An 18,219-nucleotide genomic window follows, 5' to 3' on the forward strand; every position below is an offset into this window, starting at 1 on the left:
AGTCATAGATTCCTGTTTATTGTGAACTCACAGCCAGGGCAGTATAAAACAATAGCTTTCTTCAGGAAAGTCATTTGATTTATTAATCAATTTGTTTCGCCAGGAAAGACATGGGATTTACTTTTTCAAGAAGTTACAATAATAAAGACATTTGGTGTTTTGAATTAAACAGTTTATATAACGTGTATGTATATTAAATAGACAAAATTTGGGAAATCAGACTGAGACTGTTTCACCAACTAAAACCTTCATAATTAACAGATCAACATTTCCCTTAGCAGCTGCATAAATAATGGAATTGAAAAAAGGTTTCTTACAAAAATCAATTAATTCCAGAATGTCAGGATTCAGGTTTCTTTATCTCTTGTAAAATGAAATTACGAGATGTAGTGAATCATTATATGTTCAGATGTAAGATCTTTGTCTTAATCGGCATATAAATTGGCCGATGATGAGAAAAATGATGAGATAAAAAGTGACTTCAGATGAAATGTATCAATTCCTTGGAGAATTCATATGTTTCCTTTATTTCGTAGGTTATAAATATTGCTAAATTTATCATACAATTTTTTGTATTGTTACATAACTTGTCTGCACTGCTTTGAATACTAGGTCTAACACAAAACACTGTCCCGGGACTAAAAGTTCCCGTCAAAATTATTGTACTCTTAGTATAAAATTTCAGTTTTACAATAAATATCATTAAATATTTAAGGATCTCCATAATTTGATTTAAATATATCTTCAATATTAAAAGAGGTCAACAATTTCTTCAGGACCTCAACAATACGATTTAAGCATATCCTCAAATACAATAATTTTGACTAATACATGTACCACAGCCTCATAGAAAACAATCCTCAAAAACAAACAATTTGTTTTCTTGGAAAATATGTCACATCAATTCTTCAGTAGCTAATCAGTAGTTCAGTATGGAAAAAAAGGAAATGAAAAAAAGGGCGAAAAAAATGATGAATGTACAACAGAGTGAAAACGGTACAATATTGGCACACCTTTTAATATAAATCAATTATGTATCAAATTTTCAATTACAGCAATAAACCAAATTGAGTACAGCTTGGGACAAAAGATTAATTGGTATCTAATGTGCTTTGGTAATAAAAGAATCAAGATGAAAAGTTAGTTGGGATAATATTTCTGCACAGAAGTAGATTGAAGGTAACTATGCACATATATCATCTACAAACTGTCAGGCTAGCTGATATCTGTTAACAAACTACCCTTAAATTCTGTTCAACCTAATCTTGTTGCTCCACAATTTATGGTTTCTTTGAGGGCAGAAGCAAATAATAGATTTGGATTGTTTTCAATTACAATTCATAAATTCACAGCTGTTACAAAAAGATATAGCTCCTGAATACCTTGCAAATCTACTTATGTCTTAAATCTTATTAAAGGTTGTTATTTTCATATCACTTTGACTATGCTTTATCTCCCCTTATCCCATAAATAAGGGGAGGTAACTGGCAAGCCAGCAAAAAGGGAGATCACCAACGAAGAAATAAATGGAAACAAATTATAAACCATTATCTGCACTCAAATACACAAACTAATACATACATGTGAACCTCCCGACGGGAGTACAACACTCCCGTATTCAGGGGTCTCCTCCCGTCCTCCCGTTCAGGAGAAAAAACTCCCGTGTATGCAATATTTCATGAATGAAAATTTCCAGACGCCATATTTGATCATTTCTTACTACTGTACGGGTGTAATTGACACCTGTGTTAAATTTTACCTGTATATCAAAGAAGATGTATAATTAATTGGCTTCACTTGACAGCTGGGGTGTCAAACATACTGGTAATCAACAATGTTTACCTCTGGCTAACTGCCGTTGTGTTATAAAAACGATGTGTATTGGGAATATTGAAATACATTTTTGTTACTTCCCTTTGTTTTATCCTGTTTTCAGTTATTTTGCTTTTAAAAATGTAAATTGTAAAAAGACTATAAATGATTAATATTTTAATCAAATAATCATAAACGGATGTTGATTAAATGAATTTAAATGTTTTGGGACAAATAAAAAAATATAAATTTATAAATTATTTTAGCAATCTAGACCTCCTTTCAAGGATTAAATTGAAGTTTATATTGTAAATCTGTTTCTCATTAATGTGATTGGAATATACAATATGTACATTTAGACTAATAAATTGAATTTCCAGTTAGTTTAATTGGGATTATAAAACCTTGGGTTTGAGAATTGTAGATGTTATAATATACAAGATTTTATTGTGTAAGATAGAAATAGCAAAACATTTTACAATGTTAAAGTCTTTTTAAGTTTTCTACAAATAAGACTTTCATAATGCTTAAAAGCCATGCAGTACTACTGTTAGTGTTTGTTATTTTTCTAATTAATTTATGATGTTGCAAACAAACATGTAGAGCTTATTTCTTTCTTATTTGTCTATACATTAACCAATGATAAGGAGATGGAGACATGAATAAAAATCTATACAGATAAGATAGATAAATATATTATAATGATTTATTTGCAAGCAGTGAACAATCATTTATCAAAAACAAAACAAAACTAAACAGGAAACAGATTCTTCTTAATATTTTATTTTATTCTAATAGAAAGGCAATAAGGGTACTTTAAACATATTACAATTTGTAGAAAAAACACAATTTCTACTTCATATGGTTACATTTATGACAAAATTTATGTCGATAAAAAAACCTCCTGATCTGTGTCCTATTCTCCTGACCAAAATTTCCAAATCTCCTGATCTGAGTTTCACAGTCCATCACATGTATGCTAATATTTTAACCATACTGCTCTTGGATAAAAATCAACAATGTTAATTAATTTCCGTTATTATTTGTTTCATGCAAAGCTTTGGAAATTTGAGTAATATAAGTAAAGCATCAACTAGGCATTAAATAGTGTCTTGATAGGTATAGAAACTGACAACTATTGAAAATCTCAGGACTAGTTAATTAACAGTATAATGAGCAATCTAACATTCCAGAATGGATTGCTCTAACATGGAGTTTTACACTTCATTATCATCTCTATCTTAATGTTCGGAAGAAGGCTGTACTTAAACTTTAATTTTATCTCCATGCCTGTATCTTTCTTGACAGAATATATTAACTTTGATACAAATTACCAAACCTGCTTCCTCTCTCATAACCTCAATATGTTCTGAATACATCTTTTCCAACTTTAAAAAAATTCTCTTCACATTCTTATCAGATATAATGTTCATTTTTCTTCTTCTAGAAATTCATTTAAAAAATGTTCAAGGATCATAGCAGTAAAAAGCAGACTTAATTAATCATCCTGGGCTTATTTTTGGGAGAGAATACTAATCTATTGTCTACAGGTGTTCAGACAACAAGGTGTGCTATAAACCGAGTATCATGGAGTTCTATTGTGTTGTCATACAACAACAGGGTGTAGTATATGCAAGAATCATTGAGTTCTACAGAGTTCTTAAAAGTTTTGGTCCAAAGGTCCTGACCACCAAAATTTTTCAAAAGACAGACACAACTTTGGTATTTTGCAATTTAAATAATAGTGAGGACCAGCAGATTTCTATCAAGGACCACTAGGGACTCTTGTTCTGTTTTACTGTGAGCACATTATCATGGAGTTCTGTTGTGTTGTGATGTCTAACAACAGGGTTAAGTACATAAGCTTGTATTATCAAGTTTTGTAGTATTGTCACATGAAAACAGGCTTTTGTATAAACTTTTGTCTTTGAGTTCTGCTGTGTTATCAGCATTACAACAGGGTGTAATATAAAAATAATATATCATGGTGTTCTGTTGTTTCACAAGTCATGCAATTTAGGGTGTCGTATTAGCATGTTTCATGGAGTTATTGGACATATCTGTTCTTGAAGTTTTGAAGAATCAGTAGCATTCACTGTGCATCAATTTGGATGTCAAGAGAAATGACCGCAGATGCAAAGTTTCATTATTTATATTGGCACTTTTAGTTTTGAATCCAGACAAAATTGCAGGTTTTTCTATTTTCTTAAGGTAAATAAGACTTTTCAATTTTTCTGATTGAAAAAAAAACCCTTACCGCATACTTTTTGATTGTCCTCAACATACAACTTAGCTTAATGTTAGGTGTGCAAGGATTTTAACAAATGAACCTTCAGATGGAAAAACAGGAAATATGAATCATTTGAGGTATGCAATTTAATAAACAAGAAAACAAGACTATTATAATAACTGCTAATTTGTTAGAGTGCAAGCAATATTGGGTAAACACGTCCCTGTTATGAAGTGTTTTAGGGTCCTGGTATCTCTGTCACAAAACTATATTCAGTACTCAAGAGTAAAATATGTGTGCCCCAAAAACCCAATTAACTATTTTGATTGGTTGATTTATGATTTAAGTAGGATGATCTTAACTGTAATTTAAATGACCCAAAGCATTGGATATATTTCCTTTTACCAAGAGTTATTGTGAAAAAAAGCTCTTCGCACATAAACCAGTTTTGAAAGTCAGTAGAAAGCAAATAACTTGTCATAAATATCTATGTCCACTATATTTTTTGTAACTGACATTTGTGACACATTTAAGTACAAGCCATTAAAAGCTGATGTTATTAACTATAAATGCCATGTTTGGTCGTCAGTCTATCCATTTTCTCCTTGGTAGGTAAGCTTTGAAGATGACAGAATTCATCCCACACAAAGTGAAAACTCCCAGAAATAATTGGATGGTAACAAATATCTACATAATTTAACAATATATCAAGATATTAAGAAATTTCAACAAAAAGAAACAATTAATGAACATTTTGACATAGTACTCCTAATGAATTAATATTGTTACCATATCTAGTTTTTGTCTTAATTTATGTGAACAATAAAATAGAACTGTTCCACTTAAGGGCATCGCTGTGATTCTTGAATTCGTTCAGCATAAACCACAAAAAATCAGGTTAATGACCTAACTGGAATCTATTTCATCTTGATTTTTTTAAGATGCCAATGACAAAAAATACAAAGAAATACAACATTATGTGCATTGATAAAATAACTTCATCATGTACATGTAATTCCATTTTTGAGATTGAAAAAGTGATTTTTGACATTTTAGTTTCTTAGTAATTTACACATAAATAAGATACAATTTGCTTAAAATAATTGACATGGCTCAATTATAAACTATTTTAAAGTATTTTCAAATTGACATGCACAAATAACACCTTTTCCGAATGTGAAACAAACAAAATGGGAGATAACTTTTGATGATTTAAATGTTTAATATCCAGCTTCAAGTTTTTCATACATATTCAGGACAAAAAAATATCTAATATATGGTAATTCAAAGAATGACAGTCACATCCACAACACATCATTAACATTTATTCAACAAATTTCTTGCTTCTCCAATTAATTACTGATACATGTTCTTAATAAGAAGGCACTGATTTATAAGTGGATGTAAGATAACTTGGTACAAACAAGCACCTGCTCTTTGTAATTTCAACTGTTTACAAATGCTTCTACAGAACATTGTTGAAAATTTTCAATTAACTTGCATGCAACAAAACATGAATGGAAATTTCAAAAACTAATCGATTTTGTTTTAACAGCAAGACGCAGTGCATGATGTTTTACAAAATGTATCATCCGCAAACTGCAGGAGGTTATAACTTAGGAAATGAGAAACTAAGACTGTCATTCAATAATGAGTACAAAAGTGCCTACTACATGTGATATTTCTGATCATGTTGCAATATTGTTATATATCATTCATAATGAATGCAAAAACTGGGTGAATACAAACAATCTGTTATCCTGTGACAGAATTTCTGAGTCATGGTCACAGGAAATAGACATGCTGTGCTCCAAGGGACCTGTATTTTATTCAAAACACAATCTTAAAAGCGATGGTATTTCAAAATTTCATCCCCAACACTGTGTTTCATGCTGTGAAGAATATGAAAATGTTAAAGTTTCATGTAGCAGGTATTTTAAAGGGTATAAAATTTCACCATTTATGTGAAACTTTTCAGAAACTTTCCTGTTTACTCTAAATTTGCTGCATAAATAATGTTTTGAAAGAAATAATAATGCCTATAAAATTCTCAAACAAAATTGACACCAAATTTAATTATAAAGCAAAATTCACTTAAAAAGCAAAATCCAATTAAAAAGGCAGTGTAAAAAATAATACACGAAATTATGAAAATCTAATGAATGAAAGACAAATTGACCACCAATAAGAACAGATCCACATTCAGGTCTGGCATTCACAAGTTAATTATGGATGTATTGAAATATTGCAATGTATAACATATACTAAATGAGAAATTTGCACAAACATCATATATCAAACAAATTAAGTGTTGAAAACAGCACCCAAGGGAGATAACAATTAGGCAACTGTCAAAATACTAGAATCAAATTGTACTTACACTGTCCCATCATGAAGAGTAAACATATGACTATACTGTAAATAATCCGAGAGTACTACTCTACATAGGTTTAATGCCTCACTTATCCACTAACAGACTTAGAAGTAATAATACAATGACTGAGGTCTATAAGACTTCTGATCTCAATCCAATCTGACAGGACAAGACAACAACACCAGATCATATCATTAACAACATGGTTACTGCCAGATATCTAGGGTCATCTTGTCTCCTGCAAATTCTTACAATCCTTAAAATCAAATTTTACAACTCTCAGGTTGACATAAATGTATATTACATCTCGTCATTGCATTATATATAACCTACCCCCCAAAAATAAGATGTAATTCTAGGAAAATTATTATACTATATAAATGAGGACAGAAAGGTTACAGATATGATTTATATTTGTTGATGTTATCCTACAGTTATGTTGTTCAATGCTCAGTTGTAGCCTGATCAACATCTAGTAAAGAGTTGAATTCAAACTGATGCTGCATTGCTGTCTTGAACATGCATAACAGTGAAGTTTTTTTATCAGTGGGTTTCGCTTTGACTTTGGGATGATGAACTGCTATAAAAATCTGATCCTTGTCCTTTCCTTAATATGCTTGTAGCAGTTTTGTGTCATGAATTTTTACAATATATTTAATAGCATCATCATAGGATTATTTTAGTAATTTCAAAACTTGTACAGAATAATCGAGAAAATATGATATATCAATATCAAAATAAAAATAAAAAATAAACCGTTTAAGTTTTAATGATTTCTTCAATTAGAAAACAAGTGGTGTCCCCAAAGTTGAAGTCATGTAAGTAGTTATTTGTCTGGAATCAAATAAAGCATTATGCTTTACAAGCACTGTCATGTATAATTGGTCTCTGGTGCCAGCTTTTATATTTGCTGTTAACTCATGTAGAAAATTCCTCCTACTTATTGTCTTTAGCAGTAAATATAAGGACTGGACATTTTCTCATTATTAAACAGGGATTAAGCTATTGACAAGTAGAGTGTTGTATAGTACGGAAGATTTGGATCGATGTTGACCAAATGGAGGCAATAATTGGTACTTTAAAACCTGTCATAATCTATAGTCTATCAGACTAATTGGTTGTTGAGTACTTGTAAAGGTAAAGAAAATCCTCTTATTGCTGCATGTATAAGAAAAAGTGATTGATGACAGATTAAAGTAACGGTACAACAAAACCAGCGACATATACAGAAATATTGATTCTGTGACCTTTTAAGGTTATTGCTAGAATGGAAATTCCCATTATATCCAATTTTGTCCAGTTATTTCACAAATAAATATTGTATGGGGTATTGATTCTCTTTGACCATCCAGCTAGTAACACCTCTGTTTCTCCATGGACAACACTTTGTCTTATTTACATTATTAGCGTGGCAGTCTTTTAACTTTTGACTTTCGGCTATAATTACTTTGTCACATTTTCATGGCTTTCATACTTGTTTCTACAAGATTGTCACTTGATGACAATAGTTTCATCCATCTTTTTACAGAAAACCCATAATTAAAGTCTGAAAAGTGTTCTAAGCAGATATTTTTTCGTCCAATTTTCCATTAAAGGTTCCATGACAATTACACATTGTATAGAAGCACTGTCATAACATCGATCACAACTTCAACACCTGCTGAGGCTTAATCTTATATTACACAATTTACTTTTTGTAGAGATTATTAAATCTTTTTTTCTATAATCCATAAAATTTAGAGGGATCTGATTCAAACACATGCAGCTGAGAAGATGGCCTTTTTCCTTTGTCCTTGTTTGACCTTGATAAAATTACTGGGCTGTTTTGAATGTCAACTATACAAATGGTATTATGTCTCCAACTATTTTCCCACAATTTTTCGTTCATACTTTATAATGAAAATTAAAGATTTTCTATTATCAGATCAGATTAACCTGTTGGTGTTATAATTTGTTTGTTTTCTTAAATTAATCCTTTCCCTATTATGTGTTATCTATCTGAATTTAGATTTTGTATTGATACTCAACGGGAAAATCTATATTATTTACTGTAAAATGCGGCGTTTTAATTGTTTTTAATCATGGTAATTAACAAATTTTGTTCCTGCAATTTTTCTTTCTAATTATGGTATCATTTGTTTTGGTTAACTATGGAAAATAAGATCCAAAAAGTCCTTTTCCCCTTTGGTATTTCTTAGCTTCTCTTTTACCCTATATCAAATTAAAAAAAATCCCCCCAAAAACAGAAGAAGCCAACTTCTAATAATTTTTAATTGGCAGATGGCCTATCATTATCCTATCCTAAATTGACTTTTCCCTACATTGAAAGGGAAAAGGTTTATAGATTTGAGTAAATAAAACATTAAATCAGCTAAGTTTGTGACGCTGCATGATGATTTTGTCAATTTATTCTACATTTTATATCAATTTCAGTATAAATCAATATAATGCACAAAGACCACACTTGAGAATATTTATTTAACAGATTTTCATGTAGTTCTTAGTTCTGTAGAGCTTTTTTTTAAAATATGAAATGACCAACCTATATTATTGATAATAATTACTGGGTTTTCTGTAAACAAATTGAACTATTTGTTTTTACTCAAATAACGCAGGCAAGAAACGTTTTTAAAAGATTGGATAAACATAAAAAAAGTACTCAGACTGGAAAAAATCAACACAAAATCAGAAAGATTAAATGACATTTATACTCTATCATTATAAAATATTGAACAGGATATCTTTTTAATCAATTGAATAGAACGGAAAAAAATGTATTTTCCATTTAAATTCATTAAATATTGAAGTCTTGTAATAAGTTGTAATTAAGGATACAAATTCTTAAAAGGAACAAACTCATTTTCCTATAGATCATAAATTATGAGTGAAAAGTTTTTGTACAATTATGAGCATGAGTATTTCAAAGGTCTTTGCTAATCATATAATCAATATCACTTTTATGCTAATCGTTTAAATAATGATCATAAAATGTCATTTTTTACAGATTTTATCCTTATTTTGTAATCTTTACTGCATAAATAAACCTATGGCACACTTTAACACAATACAGCTGTACTTTTAGACTTGAATCAGCACAGATTGTCTAAAAGTTTCAATAACTGTACAAAGTATGAAAGGATGAAGATAAATAGACGAAGATTTATAACGCTCTTCAAACTAACACTCTCAGCTCATTTATCTTTCTCTCTTCAGAGATCATATTTTATAGAGAAAGTGATAGAAACTTGGAATTTGTTATTATTTTGATTTATCTGATACAATTGTTGTATGCTTTTCACCTGACAAGAAGAACCTGTTAAAATATTGCATGCTTCAGCCAGTATGAACAAATCTAACACTTCCAAACAGCTGAAAAATTCTGGCAGATTTCTATCTATTCTGTTTTCAGTGAAAATATATAAAATCTGATTAAATCCTACATTATTAAACTTACAAAAAAACCCAATCCTTCCAATCTCTGAAGATCTGTTTATCTTAAGGAGATGGAATGACCTTCAGTGTCCAGCGCCAAATGCCCCCTTTTCACTATATATCATGTTTTCATTTAGTAGACTACATTTTATGAACGAGGCACAAACGATGGAAGTGAGAAAAGAAAGCTTATTTGATGCTATTGGCAGTGTAATTCCAGACACTTTTGGTGCTTGACAATAGAGGTTATTCTTTACCCCAAAAAATAGAAACAACAGAAGGATTGTATTTTTTGTAAGTTATGATGTATAACCGAAAAAAAAAACTGTATCAATGCGATTCATGAAATTAACTTTGGTTCTGCGAGACAATATATTATTGTCCATTATTAATTTTCTCGGAATGGAATTATCATTCCCACTTTTAAAACAATATTTCATAGAAAGATTTGATATTCTAGTCTTAAGAACATGTCTAAATGTTTCACTTGTAACCTTAAAATCTGTTTCTATTAATCGACGATTACATGTATTAAGTAATCATGATCAGTAAGTTAAACAGATATTACATAATCATTTCATTTCCAATATTTCTGATTTCCAAGTGGCTCATACTTTCTTTTCATAAAATATATGTTATAAAAGGATGGCTATAGCCATGGTTACATGGAAATTATTATCTGTATCATAAACTTGAACAGTGCCTTTTTTATGGTAAGTATTTCATGTAAGCAGTCAGACATATACTCTTGTAATATATTCTGAGCAAACATCTCCTTAAAATCTACATAAAACCAGCAGATATTTATTTAGAATGCTTGACTTCTTGCAATGATTACATTTGACTGAAGAATTTAAATGCAGATTTAGACCTAATTCACTGTGAATAAATTCCACATCAGTTATTTCACAGATCAGAAATGAGGAATTGAACATACACATGCACTTTTAAATTGTGTCATTGACAGAATGATTGTACTGTATATGATTATTCTATGTCATGATTTTAGTATTGAATAACAGCTTTCAGTAAGCTCATTGATGGGTTCTTACATTATGTTGTAAATTAGGTTAAGGGAGGGTAGCATCAAAATCATGTTTTACCCAGCCACATTCCTTATGAGAATGTTCCAAGTCAGGAGCCTGTAATTTTGTGGTCTTTGAAAATGTCTGCTGTCTGTAATATTTGTTTTTTGTTAGTTGCTTTTTCATAAATCAGCTATTTGATTTTAGTTTAAATAGTTTGACAAATTGTTTTTCTGGGTAACAAGTTTATAGTTTACTTACTATACTGTATGGGTTTTGCTCATTTTTGAAGGCTACACAGTGATGGTCTCAAGTGCCACTAGTAGTGGATAGATGCCTCCTTGGAATCGCCAATCTTTTTTTTATATTGAATATTTGTTTTCATACTAAAGCATACAAGTTTAATGACAAGCTATTTATATCTATGAATGTAAAAAAGAAGATGTGGTATGATTGCCAATGAGACAACTATCCACAAAAGACCAAAATGACACAAACATTAACAACTATAGGTCACCGTACGGCCTTCAACAATGAGCAAAGCCCATACCGCATAGTCAGCTATAAAAGGCCCTGATAAGATGGTTTACACCAAGCAGTAAAAATTTCACAGCATTTCATAAATAAGTTATGTAACCTGCTCTTATGTCAAAGGTTAACTTCTTATACATGTATACATGTAAATAAGCTAAAATGATTTTTTTATTTTAAGATTTTACGTCAACACATTATAACTTTACCCCTACTGCCCTTTTAATAATGTAAGAAATAACTTTTGCTTTTGATCTATGATTTCAAAAATTTAAAGGTTGACAAAAATTATGGGAAAACATTTCATATCCTGTCCTGTAATGACAGACAAACTGGTCTTCTTTTTATAAAAGTGCACACTAAAATCTTCATGAGCATTGAACTGACTGCCATATAATTATTGTATCTTAAGATTTTAGTGGCAAATATCACTCATTTTAATCAGATGATGATTTTTTAACTTTGATGATAAAGAATCTTCCAATGGAGACTGAATATTTAATGCTTTGATATAAGTAACACAAAGGGACAAAGGGAAACACCTATCACCACATAATTCTAGACTTTACTAATACTTTTAAAGTTTGATCTACTATAAATAATGGACTTACTTCCATCCCCGTCATTCGTTCCAAAAAAATCCCTGAAAAGACAAAAATATCAAGTTATTACATTTACTTAGGACAACAAAAATATCAAGTTATTACATTTACTTAGGACAACAAAAATATCAAGTTATTACATTATCAATATCATTGAGAAACATACAACAGCTAACAAAAGGTACTTAACATATGACAACACAATACAATTAAACCATCTGATTGCTACTTGAACATCACAGAATTTTACCCTTATTTTGCAGTAAATCAAAAACTTCAAAAAATTAAAAATATAAATTACATTTCAGAGCTGGTTCATCAGCAGTATATTATAATCACATGTTTAAATGTCCATGATTAATCACAGATAAATACAGGAAGCAGGCCAAATGGACTTATGGTGTAGTCATGACAGATATCTACGATTCCACATAAACTTCTCCTAATTGGCCTGTAACAAGCTAAGAGAGGTGTAAATCACCAGACAAACTACATGTGGCTGATAGCGGTCAACATCTGTCTCTGGACACACAAATTTGTTTGGTCAGTGGATAATAAGTAAAACAAACTTCATTATCTCAACATCTTAATCCCTAAAGATTTGAGGAACCAAACCACTTAGATACATATGTAACATTTCAATTTAAATCTCTTATCAATCGTAAATATTATTTTCTAACGATTTTTTGAAATTTTTATAAGGAATGTTGTAAGAAAACATATTAAATCTTTTAATTGAATTTTCTGTTTGAAACATGAATAGCTGATATCTCACCATCAAGATATATTCTTCAGATAAGGTAAAATAATTTATTTATAATAATATTTATATATTGTTTTAAGTTTTTGTATTCTGATTGAATTAAATAAAAATCATCATATAGTTACCCGTTCTGATAATATTTTTAATGCTATCATTCCCTCACTTTTCTAATATACTGAAAGAATTTTGAGTACCCAGTATTATTTTTGGCAGTCATTATTGTTTTTTTGGACCACAAAATCATTTTGTTGACACATAATTTATTTTAAATCACGGCATCACGGACCCATCAACTTAGCTGGCTGTTTGATTATATACCAAAGCATTTATCTGATTTGATCCTTTTGTTTTGAACCTATAAAAATAATTATTTTGTTTCTACAAAAGTACTACTTATGTAACAGTTACATCAAATTGCTGATACCACTGATTCTACAGCAATTTTTCATTTAAAAAGTCCATAGAAGCTGAGTTTTTTTTGGCTATTATAGAAAGAAAACAATGTTGTTTTCTCCACAGACCATCATTATTTAGATTTCAGTATTTTTTACAAGAAAAAGAGGTTACATAGCATGATAAATGTTACATATTACCCTTTAGTGTAGACAGCATACAGACAATTTGTTTCAAGTGAATCTTAAGAGCTAACAATTATTTGCCAATTTTGTTTCAATTTGTAAAGTACACAGTTTGTCAGAGAGCCAGACGGTACTCTGATAGCAATTGTTAGACTTTGAATAATACAGCAACTTCAAAAGGTACGTTCAATATAGAAATCAAAACTGCTCAAGGAGAGTTTTGCCTGGTGTTATTTTCCTATTTTACAATACAAATGCAATTAGAAAGTGCAAAATTGTATTTCAACAGAATATAAATTAAATACAAATAAAAAGTGCATGACAACTATTTATCCAGATGCATAAAGTCCATACAAAATTCAATAAAATTTTACAGAATATAATACAATGCAATGATTTTTATATACTCACATCACAAGGAAATTTAACAACACAATTTACATATTTCATAAAAATGTTAACTTCTTGCTTAACAGTTGGAATATAAAAGTTCCAAATGGACCCATTAACTTAAGAATTAGCATAACATAATGGGGTATATATAAGAATGGGGGATAGAAACTTTTTGAAAGTTATGTTTATATCTTCAAAGCATGCCTCTTAATTGTTGTTATTGTTAAGTTCAAAACAGTAATAAAATAGGTGTGAAGGCTACAGGTGTGCTTGGGTGTTGGGAGAGAGAGATTCAACACTTGACCCTAACACCTATTATCTAAAATTGACACTTTATAAAAATTCTAAGCCTGCAGAGATTTTCACATTATAAATATTCCAATTATTGTAAAACCTTTATCCTTATGAAGGATTAGCATGTTATCCTTCAACAGAAGTGTTAATAAATATAGCCATTGATTTCATTCTAAAAGTCAATTGCATCTAGATTATAATGAAGAATTGCCATTGAAGAATATTATAGACAATTCAAATATGAAATTATTTATTTTTCTTTCATAATTAACTATGACTATTGAGAAAGAAGGAATAAGAGCTACAATACTATGATACCAAGTTATTATAGCATGTACCAGTTATTCCTTCTATTAACAATCTGAATAAAAGTAAAATGATGAGCCTGAGACTTGCTGTCAATCTGGAGCCATCAACAAGCAACTTACTGTTACCTTCTAGATAATATATTTCATTTTAAAAATAATACTAGAAACATTCAAGACATTACATCTCTTTTAAGGCATGATCTATGATGCTGTCATATAGGGAAATTATAATTTCCACAACTCTTGGAATAATTTGCCAGTCATTGGAAATTAAAATCACTGGTAATGTTAAAAAAAAAATTTAGTGACTTTTGAGTAACAGTGGTACTCCAACTCATCTCATTATTTTTGTATGTGACTCTTATGTATTACGGCATAATTTGCATAATTTCCCTATTACATATGATAAATTGTTTCATTGAAGTTATCTAAACTTGATTGTATAAGTATTCATTGTAAAAGTTAAAAGATATTTTATGTCTTGCATCCAGGAACATCCATAAAAGATTCCTAAATATATATAGTATTATAATCATAAACCATATTTAGATCGGTACCGGGCATTTTATCTTAGTAAGAGATGTCACTTGAACATTTATTTAATTTTTGGTGTTTTTGATGTAAGTCTTTTTATGTAGAAATTTAATAGGACTTCTTAGGTGTTTAGTGCCCTTTTTAAATAACACAAAAAACATGTTATCAAACAAGTGTTACCTTAAACTCTCTGAAAATGTCAACTGTTTTGAAATTAAATATACAAGTACATGTAATTCCTTCCTTGAAATGTGTTGAAAATTTTACTTCAAAGATTTTCAATTAATTTGAAAATTGTATTAAAACCAACTGTGTTTTAGTTGTAAATTGAAAAAAAATTAGAACACTTCTTTACTGCCTAGAGACATGTTAAGTTAGCAGAACTTTGTGTAATGAGAATATTGGATTTAGAAGAACGTGGAGAGGAATTTGGTGAATTAATAATTGATCTAGTGAAGAAGTATGTTCAATAAGCCGCAGCTCAATTTAGACTCCATTAGATGACAGAATAATGCAATCCACAGCTTGTCAAAGTCAAGCAACATTTGCCTACATTTTTATATTTCTGAAATCTAGCAATGATTTGTTTCCTTTATTGCTTTATTATTTTGTTGATTGTCCCTTCACTGAAGCATGTTATTTTATTATATCGGTAGGAATTTCAATTTGTACAGCGATGACATTAATAGCCGACAGGGAGCATATTATTGATACAAAATGTAGATTAAATTGATAATCTTATTATAGGAAGTCATGTTAGTTTTTCATTTTTGTACAGTAAACCATGAAACATGTATTTAGTTTTTGAAAAAAAATCTATCAAAGTAATTTTTGATCGGTCTCCTGCGGCTAACAACATATCGATTGACATTTTTTCTATTCTAATCTTGCTACTTTCTGCCTCAGCTGTTAAAGATACTCTACATTGATTTTGTAATAAAAATAAAATACCTTCCTGAAAATCGTAAATTCATTATATATATATCATATATGGTTCAGATAAAGAGTCCATGATTAACTCCCTACCAGAAAAGGGTATGCTAAAATAAGAAAATTAATTTGCTGTCACTTAACAAGCATCCTCAAATTTCCCCATTAATAAACTGATAAGGATGTCATGTTCTAAATACCTGGTCCAGGTCATAAACTAAATTGAGTGTACATAAAGTTTCAATCTGCTATCAAAGATGGCCATTGATTTTCTTGCTGATATTTTTTTTCTCAGTTTTATATTAACTTGTAACAGTGGATTTATGTCAATTATGTGCGTTTCAGCTGTTTCTTGCAAAACATTTACCTGCTATTTTGAATTATAATGTCAAACTGTCACATTATTTGATGACCTTGCTGTTTATTAATGTGAATTGCATTATGTCTGAAACAGGTTGTTTAACTTGCAAAATAATGGAAATCTGTGAGTAAGAATCATTTGGTAGCCAGGTTTTCTGACTTGATTACTGTTTGACTTTCACTTTTTTATACTATTTGTTGAATAGGTTCGTGTTGTTTATTCTTTGGTTTTCTATGTTGTGTCATGTGTACAATTGTTTGTCTGTTTGTCTTTTTCATTTTTAGCCAAGGCGTTGTCAGTTTGTTTTAGATTTATGAGTTTGACTGTCACTTTGGTATCTTTCTTTCCTGACTTTTCTATCTAGAAAAAAAATTAGCCTTGCATCCTTGAAACCTTCAGCTGACAAATCGAACTACAATATCTATAAATAACAGACTTATAAAATGACAAATCTGACCACATATACAATATATCAAATTGACTGACACTCTGATGATGACCATTACAAATGGACATATTTTATGACAAATCTGAGAGTGGACAAATGACCACATATAATTCCCATTACTATGACCATACATGTCAACATGATTATGGGTATAACATAAAATTTGTATCTTTAATGGGGAGTAATTAATTCATCAAGATGAAGTGATGCTTAATATGATGTATGATGCTGGGGAAATATAAATAACATAACTTTACATAACATGTATGCCTAAAATTTCATTTCATAAGCCAATTAGATTGACATACATGTCTAGTGTCAAAATGTTTCAGTTACAAGGATCTGAAAACGCTTGTTTTATGGGTTCCCCATGATCACAGCACCCTCTGTTGAGAATGAAATCCTTTTAGGGATCATTGGATTTTGTTATAATGATACACATTTTTTAAGTTGGAGGTGGAATTTCACTGGTTGATGTAATAATTATCAAAACAGAAAGAAGAAAAGAGCAATAATGCTATAAATTCCAGTGATGATCTGATTTAAATTATGATTTTTTTCTTCAACGAGACAAGAATAGAAGTCAGATTTAATCTAGATTTTGATAAATGCTGTCTGTATATTTGATCTTAAATATTTTGTATACCTTACATTAATACCACAATAAAAAAGGTGGTTTTTATTGGATCAAACGTCACAGGTAAAGTGTCAGATTTCTTTGCTTACTAATTTTACTAACACCATCACTTTTAAAATTGTTTCATTTATAACATTACCAAATTTAACTTTTTTTAAACAGCAACACACTTCAACACAAACAGACTACAACAGTTTCAACTACCGGTACAAATTATTTAATCTTTGGGTATGAGACACTTAATTTCCTCTCAGAATGACTAAGAACAAGGAAAACAATGAGGTCATAAAAACTTCCTGCGTTGTGCAACCTAATGTTTTATCAGAATTTTAGGAAGTCTTTAAAAAATAAAATAAATGTGTGAGATTAAATTATTAAAGCTGAGTACAGACTGAGTTTTATATCTTATCTATATTTAACACTTTTCAAATAATTTGAATATAATCAGATACCAAATAGAAGATTACTCGAACAATTGCTATCTATGTATACATGTTTACTTTATCACTATTTTGTGTACATATATTGTGGCACAATATCTTTATCACGGTCTATACTGTTAATCCACAAGATAATTTGATAAAATCTCCTTATAGTGGAATATCTACCCAACAAATTATTCAGGGCGGCATTCATATCCTCGCTTTTCAACAATGTCAACATGATGCAGTATATGACGAGATCGAGATGTTACACCTAACGATCTACTTACTTGTCCCGTAATTAACATGCTTAGCAAATTTACATGTTCGTCTTTGATTTTTTGTCCTACAGAATAATTTCTTATTTTATATAGATTCATGATAGTAATCTGTCTTGTATAATTTCCTCAAGTTTTCAGAGCAATATGTACTGAAACTATTACTATGATGAATCCTAAAAATTTATTCAGGAATAAGCTGATAGAGAAATTCTGAATCTCTATAGGATTGAATGTCCAATATCTAAAGAGGGATCTCACTGCTTA

The 18,219-nt window shown here is 29.9% G+C and overlaps 1 protein-coding gene across 8 annotated transcripts in view; it reads right to left on the reverse strand.

Moving 5' to 3' along the window:
* The window catches only part of LOC134715733 (tyrosine-protein kinase transmembrane receptor Ror-like), a 141,147-nt gene that overhangs the window by 14,666 nt on the left and 108,262 nt on the right, over window positions 1-18,219 (reverse strand). For 6 of the 8 annotated variants that reach the window (XM_063578141.1, XM_063578113.1, XM_063578122.1 and 3 more), the window contains one exon: window positions 12,016-12,047. In XM_063578141.1, coding sequence (XP_063434211.1) covers window positions 12,016-12,047 — 32 coding nt within the window. Of the gene's footprint in view, window positions 1-12,015; window positions 12,048-12,307; window positions 12,652-13,758; window positions 13,895-18,219 lie in introns of those variants that run through there. The other 2 variants (XM_063578167.1, XM_063578175.1) reach the window with 2 other exon arrangements.

This window comes from Mytilus trossulus, chromosome 1 (genome assembly GCF_036588685.1).
Source record: "Mytilus trossulus isolate FHL-02 chromosome 1, PNRI_Mtr1.1.1.hap1, whole genome shotgun sequence".
Taxonomy (NCBI): domain Eukaryota; kingdom Metazoa; phylum Mollusca; class Bivalvia; order Mytilida; family Mytilidae; genus Mytilus; species Mytilus trossulus.